The sequence below is a fragment of the Oenanthe melanoleuca genome, chromosome 5 (assembly GCF_029582105.1).
Source record: "Oenanthe melanoleuca isolate GR-GAL-2019-014 chromosome 5, OMel1.0, whole genome shotgun sequence".
NCBI classification, from domain to species: Eukaryota; Metazoa; Chordata; class Aves; order Passeriformes; family Muscicapidae; genus Oenanthe; species Oenanthe melanoleuca.
The window spans coordinates 40997866-41024024 of record NC_079339.1 but is presented as its reverse complement, the minus strand read 5'-3'; the positions used below and the strand labels follow the sequence as shown (position 1 = coordinate 41024024).

General features: G+C 37.2%; 1 protein-coding gene across 1 annotated transcript in view; it reads right to left on the bottom strand.

The window, feature by feature from the left end:
* Window positions 1-1025: 1025 nt before the first annotated feature.
* The window catches only part of NRXN3 (neurexin 3), an 876168-nt gene continuing 851034 nt past the window's right edge, over window positions 1026-26159 (bottom strand). Inside the window, 2 exon segments of the mRNA XM_056493583.1 lie at window positions 1026-3896; window positions 3899-4339. Coding sequence (XP_056349558.1) covers window positions 3718-3896; window positions 3899-4339 — 620 coding nt within the window. The 3' untranslated portion in view covers window positions 1026-3717.

The following is a 26159-nucleotide window of genomic DNA, read 5'->3' as shown; positions in this document are numbered from 1 at the left end:
ATATACACATACATATTCTTGCGTCTGCAAATGTGAGCAAGAACAATGTAGAAAATCACAGGCAATACCTAAACAATCATTTTATCCTAAGTTGAATTTGGTTGTAACTGAAACCTATGGAAAACACTGTTCAAAAGACCTATGGATTCCACCTAGGAGGAAAAAAGGTGAAGTCATTCCTGGTTGAAAATGAAAGTGCTGTGAATCACTCATTTGCCTGACTTCCAGATGTCTGCAAAAAGTAAAAAAACTTACAGATAGCTTGGGAAGTTTGAATCTGTCAAAACCCCACACTACTACTGTGAACTGAAGTTCTGCACAACTTGAAAATAAAGACAGAATACTGGCAATGTTGCATGATGGCCAGAATCAGAATAATGCTCATTAGGACAAGGAACATTCAGTACTGTAGTTGGGGTTAACTGGAAAGAAGTGGACACAAACCATCTACCAAGCATGACCCCCAGCACCTATGTTCCTTAGGTAGTACATGGAAGGTGATAGATAAATTCAGGGGACCTAAGCTGGATCCACATCTAAAATGATGTGAACATTTTTCTGCATCAAATTAGCCATCTAAATCCCCAAAAGAATTCAGCTGCTGCAGTGCATCACAAAGACTCCTGGCCAAAGATGAATCCAGAATCCCATAAACATAATTGAAAGAGCTACACACTTCAAAGGGAGCACATAAGAAAGGGCATACTAAGTCAATGTCCTAGGCATGCTTTTGTTTGAGATAAATGAAACCCATATTACAGAGAATTATGGAACTGAGGTGGTGAGAGTGGTATGAGATAGACTCCAGACTCAAATTTAATTTAAATCCCTGCAAAGGAAAGAAAAAGGATTCACTGGTCTAAGAGAAGAATGAAAACATGAACTTGATTCTGTAATTTGGTGGCTAGACACTCCGGGGGGATGGGGAATAGTTACATAACAGAATAGTTTCACCTTTAAAGGTCTGGAATTTCCCTGAAGTCTTTTGGAAATAAAAACGCAGCAACATCCAGGGCTTTGGGAAGAACATTTTATTGCTAAGCATATCTTTAAACAAAATGCAACTAAGAAAAGAAAAAGAATCAAAAAGAAGAAGAAAAAGAAAGGAAAAAAAAGCAATAACATCACAATAACTCAAATTAAAATTCTCCAGGTTGTCCATAAAGCAACAGGGATATGGTAGTAGCCCACATACAGAAATGCACATGTTCCCAAAAACTGTCCAATAGAAACTTACACAGAAAAGGAAAGTGTAAATATATTTCCTTTAACTTAAAAAAGGAAAGCAAAAAGGAAAGGAAGAAAGAAAGCAGGAAATAATTTCACAAGACTCCAAGACTCCAAGAACAGCAATCTTTTACAGACATCAAGATATAATCAACTTTTATATAGTTTCGGCCAGTTAAGTCATCTAAAATCGTGCTTTCATACCTTTTTAAAACCTGTCTTTTTTTTTTTCTTTTTAGTATAAAAAATAAAAAAGAAAAAAGCTCAACCTCACGCACGCGCACACGCACCACACACACGCACACATACACGCACTGAAAATATTTGTTAACATGAAAGCGCCTTCTCTAAGTGTTTGAGAAGACTGGTTTTTTTGTTAAGTTCCCATGTGCGTGTGTGTATCTGATGAAACTTCTTCAAAGTCAAATATTCATGCGACTTATAAACACCAGCAAGAGTAGATTTCTAAACCTAAACAGCTGATTAATTTTCATCCGCATACAGCAAAGGTTTTCATTTCTGATATCCCAGGGTTCTCAACCCGTCTTGGTTTTTGTTGTTTCCCTCTCTGTCTCTCTCTCCATCTGCTTTTTTGCACATGATAGGCATGGCCGTCAAACCACCTCACTATTGTTCTGTACAGTAAGATAATCCTTTTCACAAGAACTGGGAAAATGTAGAAACCAAACAACCAAATTAAATAAGTTAAATAAAACATAAGACATTCCCAATTTAACCATAAAACAGTATGTACACCATCAGGGTATCCATATAGAAATTATACTAGCAAAAAAATAGTAGTAAAATATGTAAACAAAATTTCGGATTTTTTTTTTTTTTTGACACAGGTAACTGTGACATAGCTAAAACACACGCTCCCTTCACATTTTAAGGTTTGCTTTTGTTGTCTGTTTCTTTTTACTCTGTTCTTCAAGAACATTCTCATTCTGCATTAAGACCATAACAGAACTTCTGTTCCAGCCGTCCCATCAAACATACCATGATAAATATATCTGTGTGTATATATATATATTATATTATTAAATTAATTCTTCTTTATTATTTTTTGTGTGTCACAGCAGCTTTATTTATTTTCTTTTATATAAAAGAGAAGGAAAAGGGAGAATAGGACAAATGGAAAGACAGAGATGATCTGAAATGTCAAGCTACAAAATTAAAATATTACATATGTAAACCAGTTATATGCCAAAAAAAAATGACTTAATTTGCATCCTTTTACAAGTGTTTAGCTTTTCTGACATTTATTGGTCTTGTCACAAGTTGAACTCTAGTGGTGTCTTTCTGATCTCTATATTAAACTGATTTATTATTATTTTTTGCATGCATTGCAATGTCACAGAACCAGAACCCAGAGGAAGGCTCCTTTATTTTTGCACAGTATATTCAGCTCAGAATGGTTAATAACTTTTAAGCATTCTTTTTTGAACCTCTGAATCTCGTTAACCATACTTTGGTTGTCTAATGCACGCTGAGTGCTATACTCAAATAAAGCCAATGACTGATCAGAACAGACCCAAACCCATCTGCTCTTCAGTTCTTCAGTGCAAACACTGGAGCCAGATCCAAGAGAACCAGCTTTCCATGACAATTTTCCTCAGCACCACTCATCAGACACTTTCACTGCATTGTTAGCAAACAACTTAACTACAAGATGACGGATCCTAGAGACAATACAACCAGATATGCAGAGTAAACACCATGGGTAGCTTTTGAGTTCATATATGGTAATAGTCTCTCTTTATTTACTATGAAGTTTTTTTCCGAGATTTCTTCTCGAGTCATGTCCTGGGTCACCCCCCACACCATTCCATTCCACTCTTCCCTCCCTCACCCAAAAGTAACCAAAGAAACCAAACGAAAAACAAGTCAAGAAACAAAACAAAACCAAACCAAAAAACCAACAATCTCCAAAATCTTTTATTCCCCTCCTCCAATCTCGAAAAATTATTTGTATGCTGGACACGGCCAGATCAGTTTGCTCAGTATGTCTTTGTTGTTTAATAATGTTTGTATTTTTTTTTTCCTTCTTTTTTTTTTTTTGTTTTTTTTTGGTTTTTTTTTGGTGTTTTTTTTTTTTTAAATAAGTAAACTGAAAAATTATTGATACAGTCAAGGATCACGAACATTGTTAAAGACTCACTTGGAGATATGAAACAAGTAAGCCATGAAGTCTTCTACCTTTGCAGAAAGTTCAGCGGAGGAGGAGATTTGGAGATGTCCAAGTTCACTAACAGAGCAGAGCTGTGCGCGCCATCTCCAGAACGCTTAGTGTGCTTTATAATACATTAGGGCAAAGTTTGCTGACTCCAAGTGATGACTTAGACATTAACAGTCACTGCTGAAATTTTTTCCCAATACTTTTTCCCACAAACGATATCTCCCGATCATCTCGTTCGCTGCAATGGTTCTGATATCTCAGTTAAATCTCATTAAGTATTTATATATTTATATATAAATAATTATTCTTTTTTACACATAATACTCTTTGTCCTTGTTTTTCTGCTTCTTGTGGCCGCTCTTTGAGCTCTGCTGCTTCTCCTTCACGAGCGTGCCGTTGCTCTGGGCTGAGTTGCTGATGTAGTTCCGCGTCTCGTCCACCTGATAGGACCCCTCGTCCCTGTTCCTGTACTTGTACATGGCGTACAGGGGATGAGGATGCAGAGGGCGGCAGCAGCCACAATGCCGACGACCATCCCCGTTGTGCTGCTCGACTCACGGACCACCTCTGAGGCCCCCGGAACCCGTCTGATTCCCGGCTCCGTGGGGTTTGCTGTGGGCACATTACGGAACATGGGGGAAGTGATTAGCGGGCTCTTCAGCTTTGTGCTGTCTAGCTCATAGGCAGTGGGCAACGGAAGCAAGACTATGTCAGGCTGGGGTTTGAGCTCACGGTTATTCATTTTGCCGGCTGGCAATTTGGGAACCATCACAGTCGAGGACGAAGCTGTGGAGCGGATCAGCTCAGGGGACAAAGACGTGGTAGTAGTCCTACCAGTTTCGGAGACTTTGTTAGGTCTAAAGTCCTTGGATTCCCACTTGGGTGCGTGTGCTTTGTAGCCACCTTCGAAGATGGAAGTGGAAAGACTCTTATCTGTTACCAAGGAGAAGGTGGTGTAAAAATCTTCATCATCAGTAGGGGGTAGGTTAGAGTCAAAGGTTTCCCCTGAGCCATACCCAGATATCACCAAGCCATCATCATCACAACCATCGCTGCCTTGGTCCGACAAGCAAGGTAACCCCGCCTCAGAGGTCATGGACAGGGAATCTTTGGTGGTCTCAATAATGGTGAGGAGGGGGCGAAAGGTAGGGGGAAGTGTAATGAAAGGTGCACGAGTAGCAATAGGAGGGATATCTAAAGGGTCTTCTACAAGTAGAGGGATAACTAATTCACCTCCTGGGATGGAAAAGAGAAAAAAAAGAAGATTAGTACATTTTAATGACACAATGCACCATTCTCAGTTCACTTAAGGGCGAGAGAGGATCTGGGCATTATGAAAAGTTGTCAGGGATCAGCTTTCTCTCTCTAGCTACACTACCAAGATAGTTTCCTGGGGCTGCCTTTCTCTGTTCCCTCCCACCCTGCTCGGACATTGGTAAAGTGCACATTCTGTTTCCTACCTATGCTGGGTAAGTACAGTGAAATGCCCTGAATTTTTGCAGATTCAAATTTTTTGATTTTTGGAGATACTCTCAAGTGACTCTGTGGTCTTCAATTATTTGGTAGCGATCTTTTTCAAGCATTTGGTTAGAAGACTATTTAAATTAATTACTTTAGACTGCCATAGACCAGCGTTCTCCTAGATATATTTTCCACCATTCATCTTGCCAGTTTTTCCTCTTCTGATTATTTTCATTTAAAATAACAGTGGTATTTCTTCTCTGCCATTCTAATATGCTCACCTCTGTAGCAGTATATAAATCTTTTCCTGACGTACTTTCCATTAATCCATTTCTTCTTGATCATTGTCTGGCTTTTAAATTGTGGGAAGGTTCATGAAAGAGAGGGATGAATAAAGAACCAAGTACTTACTGGGTCCATGAAGGTACAGAGCTCTAGTCATAGTTCATCTCCTTTTAATCTTTCTTTACAATTCTGTTTGACACTAGGAATGTCCCTTTCCTTGCATCTTTTGGGGCTACTAGTGCCATGCTATCTTCATCTTCTTCATCTTGATATTCATTTACTATAATTTGATTAAAAATTAAAATAGATTTTATGATTGACAAAAAAAATGAATAAGGACTTTGATTACCAAGTTAGCACTTGAGCCCAGGATTGTACTGCAGAAGTTGTTTTCACACCTAATGTTACTTCTTGACAGGCAGACAGTTGACATCAGTTCTACTGATTTCTAACATGATGGTTACTTGCCTACTGAGGGCTGAAAACAAGGTGGGCTTATGGTCTCCTCTTCAAGAAGAACAATGAAGCTATAGACGTAACATCTGTACCTTACAACCATATAAGCTGCAAGTGAAACAAGAAAATCTGTGCATCATTTCTATGATTTGGATTCTGAGCAGCAATATTGCTACTTTTAGGGTAATAGCCCTCTGTTGTCTCTATATTATGATGTGACTGCACCTCTATTTTGAGTTTATGGTAGTTAACACTCCACTGTTTTATACTGTGGACTAAAAAAAAAAAGTGTGGAATCTTATTAATTTATCTAATTCCTTTAGTTCTGATTATACAGTTTTATGCTGATATACAGATCATCAATTTTTTTTTTAAAGTGAACTATATTGTTTTTGAAAGTTTGTGTATAAATTTTCCCTTGGGAAATTTTTCTTTGCCTAGTCATTAAGTAAGCAGCTTAAAATATAAATTGAAGTGTTCAGCTGACATCATGGGAATAACCTAGATCTGTTCAAAGGAGTGCAATACTTCAGTAAGAAGTATTCCTCATGCATAGGAATTTTTGATTTACACTCACCATTGCTTAAGGAGGATGTAAAAAAGGAATTATAGTTTCTAAATAAATAATTATTTGTTTTAGTTTTAGTTTAATAACTGCTAATGAACAGTTTGGCATTGTTACAATGCTCAATACATCAGGGTCAAAAATTCTACTCTCTCAAATCTACCATATATATTACATGCACTTTTTCCCATTAAATTCTGCCAGTAATGTCCATAGAATGTCTATAAGGAATATGGTCTACAATCAAAATACCTTCTAAATGTATTTGGAGAATAATATATTTGAACAAATTACACATTGAAGATAGAAATATACTGGAAAAGGTACTTAACAGTTTGATTAAATCTGGATAGCTGAAATAGCATTATGGCTTATTCTTTTTCTTAATGGGAAACTAAGTGGTGACACAGTTTAATCAATTGAAACAGTGGGAATTCTCTCAGTAGAAATTATGCCAAAATGAGAAATGTGGTTTTTTGCACACTTTCATGCAAAGCCAGTTTTAAGTTAAGATAGAAAGGGCCAATTTGAACATGTTGTTTAGTTTTCTGAGCTTCCTCAGCATGTTCATATATCTATTTTGTTACTGCAGAGAGAATGAAGAAATAAGTATCAATGTCTCCAAACTACATGCTTTCAAAAAAATTATGTAAAAAAGCCTAAAGTGTAGTCTGCCAAATGGCTACACTGCATTTTGTGCTCATGCATCTGAGATGTTTTCTGAGCAATGTAGAAACTAGAGCATGTAATATGATTTATGTATGTCCAGAAGGCCTATCCATGGCTTGAGTAGAGAATCTATAATCTATGCAAACAGGTGGTCTCAGGATGAACTTGGGAGTATGCCTTAGGGGGAAAAGATCATCTGTGAGCCTGGTAAAAAAATGAATAAAAATAACAGAATTTAAGTGAGGATTTCATAAAATTGCATGAGTCTGGAATTTAAGTTCCAGAAAGCCAGGGATAGGTAATGTTCCTTTAAACAGTTTCCTAAGATCAGTGTTTTGCTGTTCAATTGCAATACTCGTCTGTGATTTTCATTCATCATCTGTGACACTCAACTGGAAAAAAGAGTCTGTGAGCTTTTAATTGCTCATCTGGAGCCTTGAAGTGCCTTTGTTCTTAAAAGCTATTACACTGGCCTACAGCATCAGTATATAGTTGGCCTGCCACCCATTGGAGCAATATTTTGGGTAGTTTTCATCCAAAGAGAAGTTATCTTGGTCCTGTTAATGATTAATTTTCTGGAAGGAATCAGACATATCTTACATTTAATATGAAGGCTTTCCTTTTGCCCCAGTAACCTTTGCATCTAAACCTAGGTGATAGTTATATAGTTTTTGTTGCTATTGAGGACTTGTGTTAATGATCAAGACTACTGGAAGTGTAAAAATGGTCACAGCAGTCTTGAAATATTAAGCAAAGCTGATAGACTTTCTATGATAAGTGGGGCTTTACATAAGTGATGGAGAAAACAATGGAACTTTTAGATGCCAGCAAGTCTGTTGGATGGAAGGCAGTAAGACAGAGTCAGGACTAAGTTTTACAAAGCTTTCATCTCTCAGTGTATGTGAGGAGAGAAATAGCTTTCATACCAGGATTAATTTTGCTACAATTATTTAACCTCATCACTAGTTTTTATTCCAAATTGTCCAATGATCCAGTCTATGGTTACTTGCATACTCAAGAAATTGAGAGACAGTATAAGGTACTTCATTAGGAATCACACTTACTTTTGTGGGGTATCAGGTAGATGCAAGGATGGTAATAATGTTTTGATTTTTAATTTTTTTATTGTCTGTAACAGAAGAAACTGAGACCAAATAAAACTGTGTGACAGTAACTCAGAAAAAGCAATCTATGCTTCTCTTTTATTGCATTGTTAGGCATCTATGCAAAACTCACAGCAAACTTGAAGCTGTAGGTCTAACAGGATGCAAGCACAATGAATACTTCTTGGAGTATGTGATTTATAGAGGAATAAAAAAATCCTTAAAAATGGCATGATAAAAATGCCATTCAGTCTAAGAGAAATGTGTTATTTAAGGATAACAGGGAATGTAAATCCTTTTTGGGAAAAGCTCCCAGGAACATGTGAGAAATATGATCACCAATTTCTATGGAGCAAGTGCAAACTTTCATCTCATACCTGCAAACAACTCTGTAAGTGGCTCTACATTTCTGCACATAAGAGACATGAGAGGGAGTCTGATGACCAGAAGATTATGAGTGTGTGTGTGTAGGGAAGCATCTTTCACAGAAAAATGGCAGAGGGTGCAGGAAGCTGCCTGGAGCCAGTGGTCCTTCCATGGTGGAGTAGTGGTGCCTCTTGCCCAGGCCCCACATCAGTTTAAAGGTAAACACTGAAAGATTTAAAAAACTAAAAAACCACTTGGTTGTCAAGAATATCTTATGCAAGATTTAGATCCTGAATGGTTTGCTGTGGAAGGAAAATATTTTACAGATTTAGGCCTCTAGAAAAAGCTAAAGAGAAGCCCCTGAAAGACCTACGTGAAGGAAATTATGTTTGAAAAAGGTTTTATATTTGTCAAGTTTTCTTTTCTCCTCACAATGTCTACCCATTTTTCTATTGGGAAATTAATGCTTTGCAGCCTTGAATAAAACTAACAGGTTCAATTTCCAAATTGCTCTGTGCTGTGAAAAAAACAAACAAACAAACAAACAAAAAACCAATAAAAAAACCAAGGCTGCAACCCACTTTGGGCCATGGCTTTCAAACAAATATTCATGTAAGAGAGATTCTGCTTGTGAATGATATAGGTTGTTTCTTAGTAGTTATAGGTTTATTTCCTCCTTTTCTTTTTTCTTTTTTTTTTTTTTTTTTTCCTGTTGGCTGTTAAGCACCTTTTAAAAGTGCTCACTGGTATGCTGTGAGTTCAGGATTACTTTAGCAATCCAAAGATTTCACAACAATTTACCAGATTTATTTTTCACCTACTTTGTGCTTTCTCCCTTAAGCAGGGAATAGATGTTTCTCAATATGTTTTTTAAAAAGTTCCTCTTGACAGCACAGTGCCAAACGACTAAAAAAAAAAAAAAGAGAAACAGATAAAATTGTTTTCTCTGCAGTAACACAGATGCAAAACTTATTTGCTCATCAACAGTGTAGATGAAAAAAAAAAACAAAAACAAACCCCCAAAAAATTTAACACCAAACTGGAAGGAGAGAACTGAAGTCTGTGAGGTTGGAAATCTTATACCAAACAGCCCAGCTTGGCCTCATTGCAGAAAGTGTGCATATATTAATTAAAAATTAGCCTTTTAATCTAACACATATACTACTTTCATGGAGTTGTGCTTTTCTTTAAACTATCAAGACCACTGGGGATATAAAAGGTCTACTTAAGCCTTGGAGCTGCCCTGCTTTTTGCTTTATGAGCATATTTATAGATATATAATTCATACCTCTGGAGCTGAGCTCCAGTCAGAGTCCTCTGCCACTGGAAAAGATAGAGTGTTTAAAATTTAATAGAAGCCTTATGAACTGTGAGGATGGTGTGGGCAAGCCAGGAATGCAGAGGGCACCAAAAAATACGATAAATAAAACAATATGGAAAACTGTAGCAGCTGCTGGTTTTCATCTTTAGAGCCACAACTACTTCAGTGGAGTTTCAGGCATCAAACTGATACAGGACAAAAGGCACACAAAAAGAAAGCCTGAAAGATTCATCTTCTGATGATGATAAGGAACACACCTTATAGTCTTTCTCTTTTGCAGCTGCAACTGAGGAGCTTTAAAATGTCATCCATAAAGGCTGCACAATTCATCCATTCCTGCAGGTACTTGAAATTCTGCATCCAAAGTTTGCTATTTTCATTCTATTCTTTTGATGTTCCTCTGAAGTCTGACTCCATTTTTAATGCGAAATACTTGCCAGAGAAATAATTCCTTACCTTTTCCCCCTCTTTAATAATTCCTTATTAAAAGATAGAGTTCATAAATTTCAGCCTAACAGTATTTAGTTAATTCTGCTTTGAGTCCTCTGAGGATAAAAAGAGGAAATTATTCAGAATATAGTTTCTGGTGCAAAGGAAAGATGATGCTAACACAAAATCTAGTATTTGAACATTCTCAGTATTTTCTACTCCTGCACTCTGAATTAATTGCAATTGACAGAGAGTAGTAGAGAAAAAAACATGATTTCCACAATAGAATACTTCAGCTCTTTATCTCAGATATCTCCTTTTCATTTCAGAGACTACACAGTCCTCAAAGTGATTCGATAAAACTGGATTTCAGCTGGAGTTGGTTGAAAAGCACTTCCTAAGCCACTCCTTCCAAGTATATTAAAAGACATCAGTAAATGCAGTGTTTCCCAACAGATGGCTCATGAGCAAAAGGAAGGTACCGAGTTTGAGAGGTCATGAATCCAAGTTAACGCTGGGCTGTCTGTTACTGATGTAAATTACTGGTCACCTTTGTGGAGTTTCAGTGAAACAGAACATTCCAATCAGGTCCTGACATCATGTCTAGCAGCAAAATTCTAGAGCAAAATCAAGTATTTTGGTGTCCAGACACTGAGCTTCTCTGAACCAATTGAGGCATGCCCTCTTCTATCTCCCAGTATTATTTTTATGATTGCCTGGTGACAGCTTCCTATTCAATATAATTATTTGTTGTGTTTTCAGTATCAGTTGTCCTAGGGACTTGATGATTTAACCTAACATACCTACTGAGCACAGCATTACTATGCAGAAATGGTGAAAACATATGTACTTATAAAGAACTACAGCTTTCTCTTACTTTTTGTCACTGGTTTTTGAAGAAAATAATGCAAACCTCTTTTGTAGTAAGGAAATTTTAGAGGTTCAGGATCTGTCTGCATCATTTCTGTATGATGCTATCAAGTCTGATACTAATAGTAATATGGTGGGTGCACTAACCTGGTAAAGAGTTCACTTGAGAGTATCATTTAGATTGGACATCAGGCACATAATCAGCAATGAAAAAATTCGACAGAAATAAAATAGTTTCATGGGAATAAAGTAAGAATCGTGTAGAGCTGCAGTAGGAAAACCTGGAGAACTACCAAAATTCTAAGTCCCATAAATTTTGACTTGACTGAAGGCCACACCACCAGGTTAAATACAATTTAAGTAGCAAGAAGGGAAGTAACATTACTGGTGATTTGTGTGGGAAAAGGGAAAGAGGGGGACTAAGAAAGAACAGAACCAAACTGCCTCAGACTCCTTCACCCCATCCTATGCACAATACAATATGGCAATCGACAATATACAAAGAGCACATAACAAAAAGTCAAATAAAAATGCATTAAAAATAAACAAACTCATATATATATATTCCTGAAACAAAACCATACACTAGAAAATAAAAATGCCACAGCAACAAGGTCAGAGAAAGGAAAAAACAGAACAAGTAATTCACTTTATCAGCAAAAGAAAGATCAAAACCTATGAGAACTGAAAAAAATTATGATAATCAAAAACATTATTTCCTTTAAAAAAGGTAACCAAAAATAAATAAAAATATTTAGAAAGCATACCACATTGATTTCATAACAGTCAACTTACATCAACAAATTGCCCGCATGTTTTTTGGCATGAAAGGAAAAATTTACAAAAGAAAGTTGTGTAAGAATGCTCTTGGACAAGTAGCATTGCCACATTCTTGTAACTTGCTTTTTTTGCTGTTGTTTCTTAAAAACTTTTTTAGCAAAATGTTTATTATTTCTTTTTAAATATATTTGTTTTACAACAAAGGGCGATACAGGGAGGCAACAACACATACATCCACACCACATAACATGAAAAGAAAAAAATCTTGCACCTTAACAAATTTGAACTTGGTTTTTTTTTTTTTTTTTTTTTTCTGCTGTTTTTGGTTGTATTTTTTATCTTATGTAAAGTTGTTAGCATATTGCAGTTGAAAAATCCTGTACAATTTATTGAATTTACTTTTCCTTGTTTGCATATCTACACATATAACATTTTTTGAAAAGCAAAGTTTGTTGCTTTTTTTGCCTTTTTGGTCAATTTGATATATATTTTTTTAAACATTTTCTTTTTTTCTATAATTTTTGTGTGTGTGTGTTTTAAGGAATGGATGACTGCACATAAAATTTTAACAATGCTAAAGAAAGGGGTGGTGGAGGGGAACTTATGGGAAGAAAAAATGCTTAGGGTGGATGGAGTGGGAGTGTAAAGATCTATGAGTGTACTACACAGGAGATGAAGATGATGGGAGTGAATGTGTAAGTCAGTTGCCATGTCCATGTAAGGGCGGTACGGAGTGATCTAGCAGCATTAGAGCTTCTGGCTGTAAGGAAGGGATGGGCAATATACAAAAACAAATGAGCATATTCATGCCCATCAACAAAAAGAAAGAACAGAACTCTAACATTGACAATCTCACAAACCCTAAGCTGCAACTTCTTCAACATGCAAGTTACAAAAAATTTAATAATTATAGTATTAATATTTACATTTTCATTAAAGGTTCTCAAATTATAAAAACAGTTAAGACTTTTCCCTACTAAAAATAGCAGTAAAAATACATAAACTAATAATAATAGTAATAATAGTAATAATAATAACCAGAGAGTAAAACAAAAAAACCAAGGAAACTAGTTTTATGCATTGGAATTAGAACAACTTCATCTGTAGCTGCCTACAGCCTTCTTGTTCTAAGAATCATCTTTTCTGAAGTCCATTAGATTGGCAACTGTATTCTCAGTAATTTGAGGCAATCATTTCTTGAGTACATCAAATGTACTGTTTCAAATGTAAAGATTGTGTTTGCACACCCCGTCCCCACTGTCAAATTAGACTGCTTTTATATTCAGATTCCCTGAAGAATCTCAAAAATACAGCTGTAGGATTCTGCCAGTGAAGTAGTTCCTTATTTAAAGACAGAAATAGCGGGAAAAAATTGCAGAAAACAATTCATAACTCTTTTGTTTTGTTTGTTTTTTTTCATTATTAGATTGGAACAAACCAAATCTAAGATAGAAATTCAACCATTGAAAAGAAATACATCAAAATATAACTATGTAGAGATATACTAAAAAAAAAAGCAAAAAATGAAAAAGAGAACTTTGTTCCCAGGAAGAAGGGAGATAAGAACAATTGCTGGATTTTGAAATTTTATTTTTAAAGAAAAAATTATTCCACACACTTTCAAAGATGGACAAACCAGATGCACACATTGAAAGGAACAGACAAAGCAGTCTAGGGACACTTTCGTAATTTGAATTATTTTTTAAAATAATTGGATTCTCTTTCCTTCCATCCCCCTCCCATTCAAATATGTTTTCAGTTGGCCAAAAAACCCACCACCCTTGAGTGTTGCTTTTTTTTTTAATACATCTTTTTTTTGAATCACTTATTTTTAAAATAAACATGGAGAGGAAAAAAAAAGGACGTGCAGTCTGGATGTACGTCATAAATAGACATAGAAAAAGATAGAAGAAATTGGCTGAGATCGACAAATGGGTTATATAATAGCTTAATTTTACTGTAGGATGTTAATAATAATGCATGCTTAAAGTAAGTTGCATTTAGGGAAAGTAGAAAAACAGAAGAGCAAGCAAGGATTCGGGGGGCGGGCAGGCAGAAGGGAAGGGGTGGACAAGGTGTACCATCCATGCCTCTCCAGAAAGGGCAAAGCACATTCCAGCAGGATCTCTGCATTTCTGGGGGAGGTCAGAGGGGGAAAAGGGTGAGGAGAAGTTATAAGCTATGCTAGGTTATACTTTTCACCCTGCTAAGACCTATTTGAGTCCACTCAAAACACCAGACTCCATCCCTTGTTCTGACTCTAACTCTCCAAGGCACACCTGAAATCAGTGGCATTTGTTTTTCTGTCTAGTAGCAGAAAATACTGCCACTGCTAGCATTAAGACAGGGAGTACTTTCTCCTATGCTACACAAGTATTAGAAGTTCAGGGAGATATCACTAATTGGTTCTTTCCTAAAACTGTATCCCAGATACTGTATGTCCTAGAGGGGTCCTCAGCTTCCTCTGAATTCCTTAATGAAACATATGATGTCTGCATTTTTCAGAGTCCTTGCAGGAAGGAACTCAGGACCCCTGACAAACAAACTGTTTTGTTTGGTGTTTTAAAAGACAAAAAAAATTACATATAAAGCTCTGGACCCTGCCTAAGATGAATCTCCTCAGGAGGTGGGAAAATCAGGCTATAAGCACTGCATACACCTTAGCTTTCCATCAGGAATGTCAGTAAGATCACTCCATAAGCCATCATAAGGTCATGCTACCACCAATCAGTGGGAGCTATCTTTACATTGAATTTCTGAGAATAATGGGGATATCCTCCCCGTGGATGTGGCCAGGGGTACTTTAGAGTAGATAGGATAACAAACAGGATGTTTTGGTACTTGTTAACATGAGCAATAGCACCTCTAAAGCCACTGATAGATCAGTGTTAGTTCTAGGGAATAATAAATAAGTATAAACCCCACAAAAATTAAATAGCCTGGGTTGGTTTTGGATGTATTACTGAAAAGCGTCCAGCTCTGAGAGGAGTTATATAAGAGCTCTATTTCAGAAGTGATGAGGCTGCACTGACTAACAGCACAGTGCAGCTGCAGCTGGAATGTACCATGCCTATGCTGGGAGGCTACACTGGACCTGTCTCCTACATCCCTTTGGTAAACATGTTAGGAAGGGAAGAGGTCAAACACAGAAGTGGAAACCTGGTTAGGGTTATCTCAGGGACAAAACATGCAGGTTACAGGAAGCAAAATGTTGGTCAACACAGGAAAATGTGGGGATTAATTTTTGGATCAGAAAAAATTGGTTAGGAACATGAAAAAAAATTACAGAAGTGAGGCCTTTTCAGACCTCAGTGGAGATTTTTATTTGGCAGGTTACAAGGATAGTGTCCCTGGACATCACTCCCCACCAGGATTCTGAGCCTCTGGTTTAATTGTACTTAGGGAGTTTCACAAAGAGGCATTTAAGCTTTGAATTTTAATCAGTATTTGTCATGACTTGCAGCTGGATTTTCAGAGCAGTGAAATATCCCCCTTCAGCACATTAGAATTGAGTGCCTTCTCTTTGATGCAAAACAGACTGTAAGGCATGAGTCTGCCTGCAGTCTATGTCAGGCCTCTCCAGAAAATACTATGCCCTATTTGATGATAAATGCCTAAATCATTGCATGAGGGTCTGGAAAAGCCTTTTGCTGCCTGAAAGATCAAAAGAGAAAGAGAACCACAACTGGAGCCAGAGACACTTACAGAGATGACAAGATTTTGTAAAGGAAATCTTGATATTAGCCTTACAAGAGAATTTGAAGGGTGCTAAGCAATTTTTTATTTGGTCAATACAGAGGCTTGAATAGAAGTAGAGTCCTATGGAAAATCTGGGTTCAACAATTTCTGTTGAGGCTGGGAAAGCCTTCTGCAATCTTTTAAAAAAAATCCTGGCTGTTAACAGCCAAAACTAGATGTCCTAATTTGAAAATTGGATCCTAAATGCTTCCACATGAAGCTGCAAGATGCTATTTTATTACTGAACACTTAGCAAATTATTCCTCAGAAAAAAAAAAAAAAGACTAAAAAGCATAACCAGTGCAGCTTTTTTTTTTTTTTTTGTATTTTCAAAAACTCAAAGTAGATCAAAAGACTGGGAGTATAAACATCTGTATTATCAAAGCTTACAAGTTTCTTGCTTGAAGGATTAAGCTGATAGCCAGTGTTTTCAAATAAAATAATCCATATATCAACAAGGAAACAATTATACAAAAAAACCCCTTGTCAGTAACTTCAATGATAAAGTTTTATTATACTATTTTTTGTTTTCAAGTTGGATTTTAAAGAGAAATGAAAAAATTGAAGGTAATGCACATTTCTCTGTGTGTATGCATATATATGTGTGTGTGTGTGTGTGTGTGTTAAAGAGCAATATGAAAGATGAATGGTCAATTAGGATCTAGAGCTACACTACTGTACCTAGGTTTATGCTAACCTCTGGAACTTCATGTCTTTTACCACTCTAGTCACAGAATCACAGAATATGCTGAGCTGAAAGGGACCCACTAAGATTATCAAAGCCCAGCTCGTGGCCCTGACAGCACCATTCCCAAGACGAGTCCCACCATGCACCCCAGAGTATTTGTACAAACACTTGAACTCAGGCAGGCTGGGTGCTGTGACCATTTCTCTGGAGAGCCTGTTCCAGTGCCCAGCCACCCTCTGGGTGAAGAACCTTCTTCTCACATCCAACCTAAACCTGCCCTGACACAGCTTTGTGTCCTTGCACCCCATTAAAGCTGACAGTTTCTCTCTTCCCTAACACTCTGAATCCCACACTGAGTTCTGTCCACTGCAACACAATGCTGGTTCCTCCTGCTTGTTCTAGCTCCCAAAACAACCTGTTCATTCTTGCATGCTTTTAACCTTTCATAGTGTTTTTCAGACATCCAGCCAAACTAATGCTTGGCATACACAAGTAACAAATAGCTCATAGATTAATAGGACTAAATACTAAGTTTCAAAGCAAACCTTCTTCCCAACACCCAACTCAGAAAAAAGATCTGTTCCTGTGATTCCCATCAGCTATCTGCACTAATTTAAACTGCAAGAGAAATGTATTGAATTATCTGGTCCACTACAAAACAGAGATAGGAAGAGCCTAAGAATATAAATTAGTTATTTGCACCAGCTGTTTGTACTGGTAAAAAGCTCTCTCATTCTAAGCCCACGGGCATGTCTGAAGCTTAGAAATAAAAAAGCAATCTATAGTAAGAATATATACATGAAAATGACTGGCAAAGTCCCACATGCTGTTCTGTTTGGGTTTGTGTGTAAGAGTTAATTAGTGGGGCTTCTTTATAGCAATGAGCTAAAAAACTATCATTGGAAATGAAAGCACATTTATAGCTCTGAGAGCTAAAGAAATCATAGGGCTAAACTGCCACAGCAGTAAAGAATTTTTCAGGTGCTTGCCATAAGCTTATTATCTTTTCACAGCCCTCCAAATCAAAGAGTATTTGATGCTTCCAGTGCTAAGCAGCCCAACCAATATCACTGGCCTGAAAGCATTCTTCCCATGCATCTCTAAAATGTCTCTTTCTCCAGGGAGAAAGATCTGATGTGGTTTTTTTGTAAGACTGAAGATTGATATTTGTAGTCAGCCCAGCTAAGGGTTTTTTCTTCTTTTTTTAATGTAAAACTAAACTTATTTAATCCCAGAAGTCACTTAAATAGAAAGAAGTTTTCTGAAAGAATTTTGCAACCAAAACCCAGATTCTCATACTGACAAACTCAGCAGAGTTCAGCAGAGTGCCATCCAATAATTTGAGTGGGAGCAGGAGGGTCTGTCTTTGCTACGTCTGAACACATGTAGCAAAAGTTTTCTGGGTATTTATGGAATACTAAAATGTGCATAACTTTTTCTGCTAATCCACAAATATAGAGCAGCAAGGCTATATTAGTGTCTCCTCTTTTCTTCACTATACAGCTATGAAGCAGGTAAAAATACATGTCATCAGGTTGTCCAATTGCCTGTAATACTTCATGCCTTCTGCATATCTTCTCAGTAGTACATCCTAAGAAGTCAGATGCTGTGGGACAGGCTGGATCAATGGGCTGAGATGAACTTCATGAGGTTCAACAAGGCCAAGTGCTGGGTTCTGCACTTGGGTCACAACAACCCCAGGCAGTGCTACAGGATGGAAAGTGACTGGAAAGCTGCCCAGCAGAAAAGGACCTGAGGGGTGCTGGTGAACAGCTGCTGAGCATGAGCCAGTGTGTGCCCAGGTGGGCAAGAAGGCAAAGGGCATCCTGGGCTGTGTCAGAACCAGTGTGGCCAGCAGGGCCAGGGCAGGGATTGTCTCCCTGTGTCAGTGAGCCCACACCTCAAGTGCTGTGCTCAGTTCTGGGCCCCTCACTGCAAGAAAGACACTGAGGTGCTGGGGCATGCCCTGAGAACAGAAACAAACGTGGTGAAGGGTCTAGAGTGGCTGAGGCAGCTGAGATTGTTAAACCCGGAGAAAAGGAGACTAAGGTGAGAGCTTGTTGCTCTCTACAACTACCTGAAAGGAAGTTGAGTACTTCAGAAGTAGGCAGAACCCTTTTTCAGTGCAATATTTTTAATCACTTGCATACTAGGCTACACTTGCATTTCTGTTCCTACAAAGTAATTGAATTAATCCCTAAAACAGCATAAGCATTTTCAAAGTCTGCAGCTAACCCAACCACAAGTAACCCAGTGGATGGAACTTCCTCTCCTGTTTTGAGAGGGAAGAGCCCAAAGCACAATTTCTGAAGGAAAAGGAGTTCTGCCCTCAATAATCCCTCTTCTTTTAGTATTTCCTATTCCTCTTACAGGAATAGGAAAGTATCCAGAGATAGATATTGTGCTTTTTATCTTGGAGTTGTAAACAAAATAAAGCAAAGAAAAACCACAACAAGAGAAGTGCTAAATAATCCAGGAATATCCCAGGCATTACTTATGTTTCTGGAGGACATTCAAGATCTAAACCACTCCACTTTTGAAGTCTCCATTGATGCAGCTACACCTTATTCTCAAGGATACATGGGAATCAGTACAACCACAGACCTTTAACAGTGTACACACAGTACCAAGGAAAGTTCAGTTGGACAAGCTCTAGAAAAGGAGTGTTAACGTGTAAATTGGACTATAAACCCAGCAACTAACAGCAATACACAATTTCCTTGGTAATTATATCAAGATAAATAGTGCAATTACAGAGAAGAAATAATGAACTATGTCTTTTCAGCATTGTGAACACCAATTCTTTATAAAATGTAGAATCAAGAGAATTTACATTGTGATGGCTGGGAAGAGGCTCATTCCAGTAGGCTTTGAAAAAGACTAATTTGCCTGTGCCTTCATATCTAAATTTATTTATTTTATTAGTCACAGGGCATTATAGGGATACTTATAGGGCATGATTTATTCTACTAAGTTTGAGAAATTTTAAGTTCACTCCTAGAGTAATTGGGGTGTAAGAGTTACCTATTCAAGCACATTTTAAAAAAACTGCACTAAATGAGGGATTAATAAGTTCATTTTTCAAATTATGGAAGCAGTACAGACCTGCTCATAATGTTATTTTCCTTGTGTTACAGGAAGCCTTTGGAAGTCCAGAACTGAGTCCTAGGACTATGGGACTTCAGTCTCCTCTTCAGACAAAATCAAGGCAAATTAGTCTTCAGAATTAATACAAGAACTGCCCCAGAGCCATCCTAAAAGGCTAGGGCAAATTCTCCATCAGTAAAATGAGCAGAATACAGTATGAGATGTTGAATGCACTAAGGCTTTAATCCCCAGTTATCTATAAAGGAAAAATGATACATAAGAGACTGTTACTAATGAGAAGTTCACTAACAAGTAGACTGCTGACAAATTCTACAAAATTATCACTGAGAAGTGGTAGAAAACTGTAGATAGAAACCCTGCTAATCTGTAAATACAAATAAATAGAACCCCAATTCTTCCTCTGGAAAGGAAAAATGGAGTGCCAAGCTTTTGAGCAGTATGTTAGGTGTTGTTCTCTCACACCACTTCAGACAATGTGAGATGCTCTTTCCTTTTGATTTAATAATGTGTAAAAGCACTGGAATCCCCTTGAGATCTCAAGCAGAGGTGTTTGGAGACGGAATGGCAAATGCCTATTAATCCATGCTTTGACGTCAATTCTCCTCCTAGGCAGCACTTGTAACTGCACCAGACACACAATAGAGCTAACTAACATGTGAGCTATCTAGCTCTGAAGCACTGCAGGGGGAATCCTTTGTATAGGAGCTTTCAATATGTGAGCTAGTTCTGTCTATCATTTAGAAAAGACAAGAGGGGATGGTGCTGTGACTCAGGCATTTGGGAATGGATTTTTGGCAGGAATTCTTGTTTGTTTGTTTTTACAGGCAAGTTTAATACTAGCTATGAAGTGCAGAAGCATAAAGAGAGGGTGATGTTTTTGCAAATTTTCTTTTGAAAGTTCAGGATTACAGCAATGGAAGGCTGCTGCAGGCAAGTTTGAATCCTCTTTTACAACATTGTGAATGACTGGAATAAATTCTGTGATTCAGAAGCCAACGCTTTAAGCTTTTTATCAGAGATTGCATTACAGCAACAGGCTGGGAGGGGTATTTGCTCTGTTTTCATAAAAGATTGGATTAGAAGAGAAACAGATCACATTCCAAAAGTTAATTTACTTTAGTATTGGTCATATTAGTATCTGGAGACCCCAGCATAAGAAGGAGCTGTTGAAGCAAGTCCAGAGGATGGTCGTGGAGCTGAGGGCTGGAGCTTGTCTCCTATGAAGACAGGCTGAAAGAGTTGTGGCTGTTCAGCCTGGAGAAGGAAGGCTCCAGGGACACCTTACAGCACCTTTTCCCAGTACCTAAAGAGGGCCTACAAGAAAGCTGGAGAGGGACTTTTTATAAGGGTATGCAGTGATAGGACAACAGCTTCAAAATGAAATGAGGTACATTTAAATTATATACTAGGAAGAAGTTCTTTACTGTGACACTGGTGAGGCACTGGAACAGATTTCTCAGAGAAGCCCCATCCCTGGATATGTTCAATGCCAAGTTGGATGGAGCCCTGAACAACCTGGTTTAGTGGAAGGCGTGCCTGCCCATGGTGAAGAGGTTGGAACTAGATATTTGAGGTCCCTCCCAATCCAAGCAATTCTATGATTTTGTACTATGATAATTGTATCTATTTCAGAACCCCAAGTAAAGCCAATATGTCCGTGAATAAAGCTGAGGAAATGGACACCAGAATTTTTCAGGTCCATACAGACTTTTTAAACAAAAATTCAGAATGACTGCTTTTTTGCTATTGATTAATTCTGTTTACCTCATTTGTAAGCTGGGAAGCCTTGGCATTCTTTCTCCCTTATCTTCACATCATGATAAGACAATGTCTATCCCACTATCCCTGAAGTTTTTCTTTGTTAGAGAGATTGAAGCACTACCTTTCAAAATTGATGGAGAAGGGGGATGGGGGGATGTGGAGATACGGTTTGTTTTTTTTTTTTTTTTTTTTCCTAACCAACAGTTAATATTCATAGACCAGGGCAGGTCAGTTCACTGTGCAATCACTATTAAAATGGATATGTAGTCATACATTTGAATATGTTTTCCATATTATTGCTTACTGTATTACCTGAAGTATTTATATTTAAATTTCAGGGTCATTGTTAGAAAATCAACTGAGAAATGACTGCACAGCTATTAACCATCATGTCTGAGCTTCATGGTTTAGTAATTCTCAGGAGCATAAAAATCATGAATACCTGTGAAATGAAAGTTAACTGCAGATCAAGTCTAATAGGATGGAAAGTTAATTAAAAGAAGCTAAAAAAAAATCTTATCATATTAGGCTTTCCTCTGCTATGAAGTAAGACATTGTATGGTTAGATTTTATTAGGAAAGTCTATTACTTTCTCATAGACTCTAATTTCCTTTATCTGTATGAGCCACAAAATTTTCTCATGCAGAATTATTTTTTCTGATGAATTTATTATTTCTATTCATATTCTTAGTTTAATTGATGGTCTTAACCACACTCAAAAAAGAGATTGAGCTGGAAACATTATGTTAATAGAACAAACACTTTATTTGAGCAATTCTGCTATTGGCAAACTTGCAGCTTTGAACTTTGTGAATGAAACAAAAAGGTGTTCAAATTCTAAGCTTATTGCCCTGTGATTTACTGCCTTATTAGGGTATTAATGAACAGCACTATTTTGAAGTTAGAAGAAATGTTTCACCTTCAAAAGGCTCATTATGGACACTTGAGCCTGTTGCTTGCCTTCTGTGAAGGACATTAAATGAGAACAGACACATATACTAAACAGACACTATACTAAAGAAGAACTGGCAGATTTGCCTGTTGTTTCCAGTGCCTAAACAATTCTTGCTAGTATTTCATGGTAAATTTAAGTGTTTAATGCAAAGTGGCTTATTTTCACAACCTTCCAAGGCACTGAATTATTCATCAAAATGGAAGCATGCCAGAAGCTAAATTATAAGTTGCTGTTGCTGTCTTACAGCTCCATCACAATTCCTTATTAGTGTCTTATTTCATTGTCTGGTAACCTCAGCTGAAAAATACTGAGAAAGGGAAGCAAGTGGCAATTCAAACACACAGCTACAAAGAGCAGAATTCAGCACAGGAGCACTAAGCTTTGAGATAAGATGACAGCTGTATGTGCTCTGTCTTTATAGGTGGGAAGGCATAACATGGAATTAACTGGAAAAAAAACACTTAATTTCTGCTCTTTCCTTAGCTTCACCTTTATCTTAAAAAATACATTCTACTTCAAAAGTCTACTGTGGTGTTTCCTGCTTATTATGTCTCAGTGGATGGTTTTCCAGCCTGAAAAATATCTCCTTCCAACTCTAAAGATATTCTTCATACCAACTTGCTGGCAACCCAAGTTAGGCATCTGAGAGATAAGTTCAGGTCTCTTATCATTACCACTCAAAGGGAAAGACTGTAGGTTAATGTATGTACTTGACAACCTTGTAGCTACCCTATTGCCTTCAGTGATCTTACAGAAATATGACTGGCTGAATTTTTAAATGGAACATAGGTAAATGACTCCACAGTAAAAGTGAGGGACAGTTTGGAATCCATTCCCTAACCCCAGCACAACATGGACCCATCAGGAAACAAAACCTTAAAAGTCAGAGGACTGGTCTCTAAAACCAAACACACAGATTAGTGAAGAGAAGGAAACACTTTGCTCATCTATGGCATTCAGGTATAGCTAAGGTAAAATTATTCCCTTTGCTTAAACAAATATGGCTTTTCATGATGAAAATAATAATTTTATTTAGAAACATTTCCTCTCCTTTATTAATGCAATTCTTCTTTTAAAATCAGCAGTGGTTTATTCCTTCCATCTCTGCAACTGGCACAAGCCCTACAAATAATTTTCTTCCTGCATTGCTCCATGTTTCTCTCAGCTCAAGCTTGTTAGTGAGACACCTAAGGAAACATTCTTTTAACATCTCTGATTATGATATTTATGAAAAGCAAATAGCATGTATCACTCTTACTAAAGGTCTGAAAAGCTTCTTTTTAATACCTGCAAAACACATTCCAAATCTGAGATAACCAATGCCACTGGAGTAGTAACAGTGCATTTCTGGTCGAACACCTGACCTGACATATAGGGCTGGGTGCTCTGTTAGATAAGGTCAAGAAGATCCTTAACATTATCAAGTGCAGAAATAAAAATGGAAGTAGCAATGGCTTACTCTAAAGACAGAAAAGGAAAAGGAGGGTTTATTGCTGCTCTCTTCAAGAATATTAATGTGCAGAATACAGATACACCAGCTGGGCTCAAAAAAGTAAGTGAAAGTCAGAAGCTGCCTGATCTCAGAAAACCAACAGACATTCCTTATGTATTCAAACAGTGTAGAATAAAGAAGAGCATTGTAATGAAATACAGTAAGAATGTAGATGATACATACTCTATGGAAACAAGCTGTTGTATTTGGCAGCTGAGCTTTGAAATGCTCCACCTAAAGTCTCTCCTCCCACTTTAATCATCTGGACTTTTTTCTTTCCGGTCTGTGATTTAAGGTCTAGCTAACTCTATATAGAGATTTTTTTTTTTTTTTTCACACATAACTATACAAATTTAGCCCTAATACTATAAACTGCTAAATACTTTCTACTTTCATTAATCCCAAGTCACTCAACATCTCATCAGTTGCCAGTTTTTCCAGCCATGTGGTTAATGTAAATAGCAAATATGCATGCACATGCATATATGCAGGAATCTACACTTTTTTTTTTTTCATTTTTTTTTACTATGAAAACATTTAATTTGCATCCAAATTCCAAACTGCTATGGAGATCCAAGTGCTGACTTCTTCCTTTCCCAAAAGAAAAATCAATATCCAATTCATAAATGCTGTGGACAAAAGCTTTGGAAGAGAGATATAAAACAAGTGAGGAATGCAGCAGGAAAGTTCTGCTTTTGGTAATTTAAACCTATTACCAAATGTAGTCTCCCAGGAATTCCTTGTACACACAATTGGCTTTTTTTTCTATAGATGCTATGAATTACCTAATTCACTCTTTCTGATCTAATGTTCAGTTCTGGCAAACAATCCTACTTTTGAAACTTAGGAGCATGATTTGCTCCTCACCTGCAGCAGTTTTACACTGATAATGCTACATGCATTATTGCTAACTTACATTAGCAGTAAATGAGAGAGGTACAGCATGTGCATCATTTCTTACAGTGGAATCAGAGAAACCTAAAATATGACATGCAGTCTATCTCCTGGGGACAGGATATTACCAGCACTCTGCTTTCATATCTAAGATATTTGCCAAAACTATCTGAAATCTGTAATAATATTACATAACTGAACAATACTCATGGATTTCTCATAAATATCTACTATATATTATATGTGTATAAATATATTTATATATGTACATATATATTATTTTTCTTTTTCTTTGCTTTCTATTTCCAACACCACTCCCAGGGCTCGAATCAGAGACGTAAAGCTCAAATTTATTGGATTTTATAAAAGGAGACTGCATTTGCCATCCCTTAATCCTTTCTTGCAAAGAATCTCCTTCCTCTGCACCAGCTCCCTGTGCTTATTAAGCTTCCCAGCTACATTCAGAGTAGGAGCTGTATAAGCAGAGGCATCACTGTAATGGAGCAGAGAGATAACAGTGCCTCTCTACTCAGCTTTGTCACTACTACTCCTGAAACTATGTGTACAGTTCTGTGCATTTCATTTCCTGAACAGAGCAGCATAAGAAAATACAAAAGAGAAAACTGATAAAGAACTGCTGTTCAACAAGGAAAAACAATCATTACTCTAAGTTGATGTCTAAAATCTTTGCCTTCACTGTAAATAGCTTCATCATCTTGGTTTGCACTTGCTGAAATCTCCCTTGAATTGGAATATTGATGTAGTATGACACACAGAGTAAAAGCTGATCTAGCTAACATGGCTAGATCCCAGAAAAATGACTTCCTGGTGTGTATATCTGTCTGACTATTTAAGAAATCTGGAGAATCAAAATACAACTTTTGTTTAGAAGTGGAGGAGAGATTGACTAAGGCTGGAAACTGAAAAAAGAAATAAGACTCCGAGGTCTTATTTCAAGTTCTGACATTCAGATAAACCATAAGGGCCTGGTCTATAAAAGGATTAACTATCTCTTGTCAGTGTATAAATCTAGAATTTAGGTCTTAGAAGCAAATGCTCAACTGCTCTAATATCCACAAAGCTCCCCTTAGCTGTTAGAAAAATTATGGCAATATAGCTGTAGTGTTGTTGGAGCTATTGGACACTCCCATATGCAGCCATCCCCAGGATATAACTACTAAAATTCATTTAAAATAAGCATCTTGAATGTGTAGTTGTCATCAGAGATTAAATGCCAAAAAAATACAACAAACAATACTGCTTGTACAAGGATTTTAAGGCAAAAGGTATAGGTATCCGTAGCAATTGATATTCTGAAGATCATAAAAAAATCACAAAATGTCTGCTACTACAGTAGTTCAAATGGCTTTGACCTGACTTGCTGCTTAGACTCCTAATTAATTAGCTTTAATGACATGTAAGCAAATCTGGTTTGGAAAAAGAAACAAAACTGTTCAAGTTCCTCAGGATACTTTAATAAACATCCCATGTGATAATAGTGTTCTTACATGAGCCGTGCCAAGCCTGGCAGGTCTTAAGAGTTTCTTAAACTATCCAAATTGGCAGCTTGTGTTTGGACCCTTGCCACCTATGAGACAGGCCCACAGAGAACTTGCAGCTTGTCATCAGGGAGGAAAGGTCATCAGAGAGGCAAAGAAAAAAAAAGCCACCAGGAGATTAAAAAAATCTACTGGTTCAATAGTACATGAGGTATGGATGACTGGGATTCATTTTTCCTCCACTATCACATCTTTGTGTTTGCTGTAGACAGCACTACCAGAACACTCATTCTTCAGCAGAGAACTCTGTAAA